Here is a 9,652-nt window from a genome sequence, read left to right on the forward strand (position 1 = left end):
ACTCAGAATTTGAATAAATATTAGAGAACGATTTGGACTTAACATAGAATTGGGGTGTTCAAGACAATTTTACCTGGATTTAACAGAGCAAGGAAGCCCCAGTTGATTTCTGAGATACACATAATTGCTCATGTTTTGCCTTGGAGTATTTTTTCCACTTTTGCATATGTGTATTTCTTGAAGGTCACCTATGCTAATGTTATCAGTTTCACAAGTGCCTCAAATAAATCTTGCTAATTTCTTTTTTGAAAACCCTCTGGTTTCAACATAACATTATTTAGAAAATACATATATACATATACAAACCAGTAAACTTGTTTTATCCTTTTTTGTCTAGGAATATGACAAATCTGAAGACATTCCTGAGGAAGTAGCTACAGCTGGACAAGGGTAAAGAGGTGTGTGTTCTCATGGATGATTCAAGCCTGTCCAGCAGTGTTGATGTAGACAAAGGCTTTGCCATTGCCTTTGTTCTTCTTCTTTTTTTGTTCCTAATGGTGATGATTTTTCGGTGTGCCAAGTTGGTGAAGAATCCCTATGAGGCCAGCTCCACAACCACAGAACCATCTCTGAGCTGAACTATGAAAAAGCCTGGTAGACCTCCCTTCACAGGAGATTTGAAATCTTTTATACAGACATTTATGAAACAGACTTTTTATTATTTCACCTCCCTATTTCTCAGCCTTCTCACTCTTGCATTCCACAATAGGCACATGAGGTTAAGTTGAGAATAATAACAAGGATGAAACACAAGCCAGTCTGTGTTGTTCCTATTCAGGGAAATAGTTACCAAAGTGGGACAGAGACAGGTTGAACTTATTGATTAAAATAAGGCCATGGGGGGCCTCCGGGGGCCTCCCTGGTGGCGCAGTGGTTGAGAGTCCGCCTGCCGATGCAGGGGATACGGGTTCGTGCCCCGATCTGGGAGGATCCCATATGCCGCGGAGCGGCTGGGCCCGTGAGCCATGGCCGCTGGGCCTGCGCGTCCGGAGCCTGTGCTCCGCAACTGGAGAGGCCACAACAGTGAGAGGCCCGCATACCGCAAAAAGAAAAAAAAATAAAAATAAAAAAAAATAAGGCCATGGGTTTCAATCCTCCAGTATCTAATATTCTTAAGATAAGAAAGTTGGCCATAATTTTATGGGGTAATGTAATATAATATCATGATGCTTGGTAAGGTGCATCTAAAACTGGAAGCCCTCCTAGAGGTGGCCCTAGGAAGTACCTTCAGTTATGCAAATATAAGGGCAGCAGGAACCTTATAAGATAAGAGTCTTACAGGACCTTTTTAGTGTGTGAGGTTTTATAAAAGGTGATGCCCCGGGGCTTCCCTGGTGGCACAGTGGTTGAGAATCTGCCTGCCAGTGCAGAGGACGCGGGTTCAAGCCCTGGTCCGGTAAGATCCCACATGCCGGGGAGCAACTAAGCCATGCGCCACAACTACTGAGCTTGCACTCTAGAGCCCGCAAGCCACAACTACTGAACCCGCATGCCACAACTACTGAAGCCCATGCGCCTAGAGCCCAAGCTCCTCAACAAGAGAAGCCACCACAATGAGAAGCCCGCGCACCACAATGGAGAGTAGCCTCCGCTCGCCACAACTAGAGAAAGACCGTGCGCAGCAACGAAGACCCAACGCAGCCAAAAAAAGAAAAAAAAAAGCTGATGCCCTTCTCAAGCAGGCAGAGCTCTGTGGTAGAGGGGAACAAATTTGCCTTGGGTTAGCCCCTTAATCTCCCTCAGCCTACGTTTCCTCATTTACTCATTTATAAAATAACGTCTAGTGGGTTGAAAAGAGGTCCTCAAAATGATATGTCCATGTCCCTACCCCTGAAATCTATGAATGTGACCTTATTTGGATAAAGGGTCTTTGAAAATGGAAAGTTAAGGACCTCAAGATGAACTCAACCTGGATTAGTGGGGTGAGCCCCAAATCCAATGACAAGTAGTGTCTTTATAAAAGACAGAGGAGAAGACACAGAGAGAGAGAGATGAAAAGGTCATCTGAATATGAGAGCAGAGGTTGGAGTTCTGCAATCACAGCTAAAGAATCCTTGCTGGGAGCCATCAGAAGCTGGAAGAGGCAAGGAAGTATTCTCCCCAGAGCCTTTGCAGGGAGTGCAGCCCTGCCAACACCTTGATTTTGGACTTCTAGGCTCCAGAACTCTGAGACAAAATTCTATTGTTTTAAGCCACCTAGTTTGTGATAATTTGTTATGGCAGTCACAGGAAGTTAATATATAATACATGATGATGATGATGATGAGTGTCACAATCAGCATCCCAGGGACCTTTTAAGAGAAAAGAGAAGGAAATCATAATGCCTACTCTCCAAAGTCTGAAGTTAACGGAAATTTGGTAGAGTGAACTAGGGCTAACCGGCAGGAAAGTCTGTAAGAGAATTCATTAGAAGGAAAGGAGGCATCTAGGCCACTGACTAAGGCTCAACACAGGTTTGGCTGAAGAGAATTGGTTCTAGCACAGTAAATAATAGAGACTAAAGCTCTCAAGTCCAGACAGGCTGGCCAAATGTTCTAGGCAACAGTGACCTCGCACGGGAATGTGAACTAAGAGAGTCGTAACCTTGGAATCTAAGTGTGGGGCATCACTTGGGCTTGTGTAGGGACTTGTACCAGCATGCAGTCACTTCAGAGGAGACTTGTATCCTTGGGACCATGCTGGACCAGGCTTTAGCAGCAATACGAAATGGTATGGAGACATAATTCTAGTTATGCACTGTTAGCAGAGACTTGATAATTGTCTGTGTTCCTGATTCCTGCAAGCAGGACTGCCCCCCTGCTTGGCCTGAGTAAATGCTCAGGATTATTTGAAAATGGAGGCAGGGAAACTGGAATCTTCCACTGGAGATACTAGACTTTGCCTTCACCAGAACAGATGGTGCTGTATTGGTTAAACTGGAGAAAGAGAGAAAGAGATGATTGTACCCTTATTGGATGAAAAGAAATTCAGGGCAAGGTGCAGGTCAGGGTAAAATGAAAGCAGATTAAGATTGAAGTAGTACTTGAGGGTTACATGTGTTCCCCTCCAGAAGCTCAGAAATTAACCTTTTCTCCACCTTCTAAAATAAAATGCAAGACAAACACATGGTTAATGGGAGCATCCATATATAGTCACTAGAGAGTGACAGGTTTGACTGTTATCCTACTTTCTCCAGTAACCTATCCAAGGAAAAAAAAAGTGCATCAGTCAGAAGAAATGGATCATATGTGGAAGCAGAGAAAGAGGAGCAACCCAAGGCAAAGTCACACAGGACCAGTGTGAATGCTGTTCAGGAAAAAAGGCAATTAGCCACTGGACAGCTGATTATTTCTAGGCTTAGTAGCCAGATAGTCCTTGGTGTGGAGATTCAGGGAGCTGCAGCCCACAGACCTTGGGTCTGTCTGGTTTTATTGCCCACATTATCTCTGTTAATCTGGTGTCCTTAAACATTCCTTTCACTTACCTTAGACTGGCGGCTTAGAAATCCAGTGGGTCTGCAAAGAAGTTTTATTGGGCCAGACCCCCTCCAGTGTAATCTACAAAGCGTGTGTGGTTGTGTGTTGGGTTTTATATTTGCTTTTTGAGTTGACATTTTAAAATTATTATTGTAAAAGTAACAAATGCACATGATAAAAAAATTTTTTTTTCAATCATTACCTAAGGATAAAAATGCAGAAAGTTCCTAGACATTGCTTTGTTTCCCAATCCTTCTTTCTAGAGGTAACTGCAATTAAGGTAGTTTGTTTTTGCATATATGTGTATCTTTCCAGACATTCTTCTTTTCCTTTTATTTTTAAAGTAATATTTTTGAATAAACTATTTTCATGTTTCAAAATTCAAAAGGTATAAAATGGTGTACTGTAAAAACTCTTACTCTCACTCTTGTCCCCCACCCTTCCATTTGCCCTCTTCAGAGACAACCAGTGTTCATTTCTTAGGTATCCGTCCAGTGATATTTTATGTATATGTATAAAAATGTATATTTTTACTATTATTTAACAACTAATGGCATGGTGTATACCATGTTCTGCACTTGTTTTTCTCATTTAATAAAGTATCTTGAAGATCACTTCATATTAATACACAAAGAGATTCCTTAGCCTTTTTTAAAAAACACAGCTGAAAAGTATGCCCCTGTCGGTGTGCCATAGTTTGTTTAACCAACCCTTGCTGATGAAAATTTATTTTGCTTTTAAATATTTTGTTATTTCAAACAATGTTGTAGAAGATAATTTAGCACTGTATGTCATTTCAAAGGTATGTGTTTTAATTCCTAGAATTTGAATTGCTGATTCAGAGTATTGCAGAATTTACAAATTTTTTGAATTAGTTGTCAATATTCAAAACTCAGAAGCTTTCATAAAAAAATATGGGTTTTTAAGTTCCCTTGAAAAATTGGAGATCTGGCAGCATTGTGTGTGTCACACAGGACAAAAATTAGCTAGACCTAAATATCATCAACTGCTCCCTGTAGGTGAGACACGTATTTCCCAGGTGACCACAGTCCTCACTCACCCCATTTTGCTCCTTTACAATACTTTCCTGATGCCTGAAACCCTCTGAGTTTTTAATCCCTATGTTCTTTTGTTTTGATTCTGAGATCACCAGTAACCTTCAGATTATGATCTAATTTCCCCCAAGTCTGTCTCCAGGGAAAGGATCATTTGGCATTCCAAGGTTCTGGACCCCATACTATGATTTCTCATGATCAAGTACTAAGTAGCATATGGTTGTGATTTTTCAACGTATCACAATAGATTACAGGAGTGAATATGCTGAGCACACCAACATGAGCATTCCAATTGATGTATCAGTTATTTATTACTTCATATTATTAAGCTGACAATAAGCTGTCTACTTCAATAATTTGTAAATTTTAATAATGTGAGTCATTTATATCAGGGCCTCATCATCTCTGACAAGAGTTAGTCTTCAATACTTAAAAAAAACGAAGCCAGAGCTTGGCTCCCTAAATACTGCCCTGGAAAGGATTATACAGCTCAAACCTGCCTTTCCTATAGTGCTTCTCAAATTTTAGTGAGCAAACAAATTACTTGGAGGTCTCATTAAAATTCAGATTCTGATTCAGTGCATCCGGAGTGGGGCCAGAGATTTAGGTTCTCTAGCAGGCTCCCTGATTGCATGTTTAGCAACAAGTCCTTAGAAGACACTTCCCTGAGTCCCACTGCTGATCTACTGAACTGATCACTTCACCTCCTCAGGGCAATGAAGAAATCAGACTGGAATGTGATGCTCCAAATAGCTCCTGTTTCTCTTCAACATCCCCATTCCTCATTTCCACCCCCAGCCCACCCACACACACATCAGAAAGCTGAACCAATCTAACTAATAGAAACATAATCAGGGCAGAGCAAAGATTTCCCTTTAATCATCACACATTACAGAGCACCGCATGTACGGGGCAATATGTCAGTTGCTAGGGGAAACAAAGATGATTAAGATAGGAACTCAGCCTTGAGATGACCTCAAACCAGCAGAGGAAACACACATACACAGATAACAGACAAGTGGAAAGGAACTAAGGTAACAGAAGAACAGAGGCAAGAGTTAATTCTGCAGTGGGTAAACGATGGTCTAGAACAATGATTCTTTTTTTTTTGGCTGTGTTGGGGCCTTGTTGCTGCGCATAGGCTTTCTCTAATTGCAGTGATCAGGGCCTACTCTTCCTTGTGGTGCGCACGCTTCTCATTGTGGTGGCTTCTTTTGTTGCGGAGTACAGACTCCAGGCGTGCAGGCTTCAGTAGTTGTGGCTCGCAGGCTCAGTAGTTGTGGCATGCGGGCTCTAGAGCGCAGGCTCAGTAGTTGTGGAGCACGGGCTTAGTTGCTCTGCGGCATGTGGGATCTTCCCGGACCATGGATTGAACCCGTGTCTCCTGCATTGGCAGGCAGATTCTTAACCACTGTGCCACCAGGGAAGTGCCTAGAACAATGATTCTTAAACTCTGGTCCCAGTACCAATGGCATGGGCATCAAGTGGGAAAATTTTAGACATGCAAATTCTCAGGCTCCACCCAGACCTATTCCAAGTGTGGTGTGGGGACAGCAATCTGTGGTTTAACAAGCCCTCCAGGTGATTCTGATACATACTAAAGTTTGACAACTGCTGGTCTATGAAAACTTCACAGAGAAGACATTTGAGTTGGGCCTTAGAGAATTAATATTTCACCAACAGAAAGGGAAGGGTCATTCCAGGAGATAGATCACGGTAAACAGAAGTATGAAGATATAAAAGTTAAATGCAGGGGCTTCCCTGGTGGCGCAGTGGTTGAGAGTCCACCTGCCGATGCAGGGGACACGGGTTCGTGCCCTGGTCAGGGAGGATCCCACATGCCGCAGAGAGGCTGGGCCCGTGAGCCATGGCCACTGGGCCTGCACGTCCGGAGCCTGTGCTCCGCAACGGGAGAGGCCACAGCGGTGAGAGGCCCGCGTACCGCAAAAAAAAAAAACCCAAAAAACAAACAAAAAAAAAGTGAAATGCATAAACTTGTTGGGTAAATAGCATATAATCAGGAGTGTGAAAGGAGAAATGGGAAACACGGCCAGAGAGGTAAATTGGGGCCAAATTATGAAGCCTCAAATTTTATACTGTAAAGTTTAAACATAAAGAACACAGTTTTAAAGCAGGGGAGTGACATGATCAGAGCTACTGATAGAACTGATCTACAATAAGGCCTATCAATTAGGAGACTATTTTGTCCTGGCAAGAAATAAGATCTAGGGGACTTCCCTGGTGGTCCAGTGGTTAAAACTCTAGGCTTCCAATGCAGGGGAGTGGGTTCAATCCCTGGTTGGGGAACTAAGATCCCACATGCTACATGGTGTGGCCCAAAAAAAATAGAAAGAAAGAAGAACAAAATAAAGGCAGTAGAATAGGAAAAGAAAGGAGGGAAAAGATATAAAAAGCATTCATAAGCTAGGATAAACAAGCTGTATTGTATAAAGGTTTAAAACCACAAGCTGTAAGGCCAAACTGCCATGCTCTGACACTTTTTAACTTTGTGGCTTTGGGAAATTTATTTAATTCTGTGCCTCAGTTTTCTCATCCATAAAAAAAGAGACAATAATATATACAATGGAATGTTATTCTCCCATAAAAATGGATGAAATCTTGCCATTTGAGACAGTATGAATGGACCTGAGGGCATAATGCTAAGTGAAGTAATTCAGACAGAGAAAGACAAATACTGTATAGTCTCATTTATATGTGGAATCTTAAAAAAAAAAAAAAAAGACCACCAAAAACCAATTTATACAGAGAACAAATTGATGGTTTCCAGAGATGGCGGGGGGTGGGGGGTTGGTTAGGTGAAATGGGTGAAGGGAGTTGAAAGGTACAAACTTCTAGTTATAAAATAGTCATGGTGATGTAATATACAGCATGGCTACTATAGTTAATAATACTGTATTGCATATTTGAAAGTTGCTAAGAAAAAAAAACGTAAAATTCCTCACCACAAGAAAAAATTATGTATGGTAGCATGTTAACTAGAATTATTGTGGTGATCATTTTGCAATATACACAAATATCAAAAAAATTATTTGATACACCTGGAACTAACATAATGTTGTAAGTCAATTATACCTCAGTTTTAAAATTTTAATTTAAAAAAGGAGACAATAATAATAGTTCCTACCTCATAGGATTATTGTGAGGATTAAATTAATGACCGTAAAGTGCTTAGAACAGTGCCTGGTATGAAGTAAACACTCAATAGATATCGTGTGTGTGTGTGTGTGTGTGTGTTTTATAAGGAGTAATATGTCTAAAATTTCTAGCTCAGGTTAGAAAATAATACGATCATGAGGTGAGTCTGGAATATTCTGAATTTCAAATATCTAGAGGAGACATTTACTTCTCTGTACCTCAATTCCTGGTGTCTTAACAATTAGAAATAGGCACTTAGCCTGGTCCCAGGAAACTGGTGGGCAGGTGATTTGAGCATAGGCGAAAGTGTGGTTACCAGGAGAGGATTTTAAAAACTCTGATGATCCTGGATGCTCAGGCCCTTTTTCCAGTCTTACAGAGCAGGTTCTGGGGACTTCACTGGTGGTCCAGTGGTTAACACTCCAGGCTTCCAATGCTGGGGACACGGGTTCCATCCCTAGCTGGGGAACTAAGATCCCACATGCATGCGGCACAGCCAAAAAAAAAAAAGGAAGGACGTTCTGGTTTACACTTTTTAAATGAAGTTAGATGCAGTTAGTGTAAATATAGCTGAACAAATTAAAGCAATAATGAGAGTCTGTGGTAGTCAATAGTGCTGATTCATCAAATACATCTGCTTCTCCCTCCTTCCAGAGATGAGACGTGACTGTTCTTCCTGGCCCCCTTGTGTTTGGGTAGGGCCTTATGACTCATTCAAGCCAATGAGTTGAAAATTAAAGTGTCCTGAGTCACTGTAATTGCCAACGTGAGACCCTCTAGTGTTCTCTCCTTTTGGCAGGGCAGCTCATCAGCCTGGGTTTCTGAGTAGCTATCATGAGCAGAGCTCCACTGTCAACTTTCTAGAGATGATTATGTGGTGTGAGCAGGTAATATGTGTTTCTGTTTTAAGCTTTCCAGTTGTTTCTGCACATAGCATAGTCTGTCCTGATACAGATACTATTTAAACACATATCAAATTCTTAAAAACTAAACAGTTACCAGGGACTTCCCTGGTGATGCAGTGGATAGGACTCTGTGCTCCCAGTGCCGGGAGCCTGGGTTCAATCCCTGGTCAGGGAGCTAGATCCCACATGCATGCAGCAGCTAAGAGTTCGCATGCCACAACTAAGGAGCCCACCTGCTGCAACTAAGACCTGGTGCAACCAAATAAATAAATAAATATTTTAAATAAATAAATAGGGCTTCCCTGGTGGCGCAGTGGTTGAGAGTCCGCCTGCCGATGCAGGGGACGCGGGTTCGTGCCCCGGTCCGGGAGGATCCCACATGCCGCAGAGCGGCTGGGCCCGTGAGCCATGGCCGCTGAGCCTGCGCGTCCGGAGCCTGTGCTCCGCAACAGGAGAGGCCACAACAGTGAGAGGCCCGCGTACCTAAATAAATAAATAAATAAATAAATAGTTAACAAATAGTCCTAATGAGGGTGTGAGGAAAAGAGATACTTTCACAGATTTGCTAGTGGAAGTAAAAATTGTTTCAACCGGGCTTCCCTGGTGGCGCAGTGGTTGCGCGTCCACCTGCCAATGCAGGGGACGCGGGTTCGTGCCCCGGTCCGGGAGGATCCCACGTGCTGCGGAGCGGCTGGGCCCGTGAGCCATGGCCGCTGGGCTTGCGCGTCCGGAGCCTGTGTTCCGCAACGGGAGAGGCCATGGCGGCGAGAGGCCCGCGTACCGAAAAAAAAAAAAAAAATTGTTTCAACCTTTTGAAATGTAATTTGATAGCAGATCCTAATAAAAATGGGAGAAAGTACATTATTTTTTTACTCAGATTCCATTCTGGGGAATCTCTTTCACAGAAATTAAAGTACTACTGCAAACGGATGTTAATGTTTATTGTTGAGTTATTTGTAGTGCCTAAAAATTGAAAACAATCTAAATTCCTAAATATGGTTTAGCCATATTATGAAATATTATGCAACTGTTAAAAAGACAACTTTTGTCCTTTTTATTGACTTCATGTGATGTCCACATG

The 9,652-nt window shown here is 42.3% G+C and overlaps 1 protein-coding gene across 1 annotated transcript; it reads left to right on the forward strand.

Moving 5' to 3' along the window:
* The first annotated feature begins 410 nt into the window (after positions 1 to 410).
* Positions 411 to 578, forward strand: CTXND2 (cortexin domain containing 2). The gene has a single exon (XM_060087279.1). It carries the CDS (start codon positions 411 to 413, stop codon positions 576 to 578), a length of 168 nt encoding a protein of 55 aa, XP_059943262.1.
* The last annotated feature ends 9,074 nt before the right edge of the window (positions 579 to 9,652 follow it).

Source organism: Mesoplodon densirostris, chromosome 2 (genome assembly GCF_025265405.1).
Source record: "Mesoplodon densirostris isolate mMesDen1 chromosome 2, mMesDen1 primary haplotype, whole genome shotgun sequence".
NCBI classification, from domain to species: Eukaryota; Metazoa; Chordata; class Mammalia; order Artiodactyla; family Ziphiidae; genus Mesoplodon; species Mesoplodon densirostris.

Coding starts and splice junctions, on each gene's coding strand:
- CTXND2 (XM_060087279.1), top strand. CDS start 411: ATGGATGATTCAAGCCTGTCCAGCAGTGTTGATGTAGACAAAGGCTTT.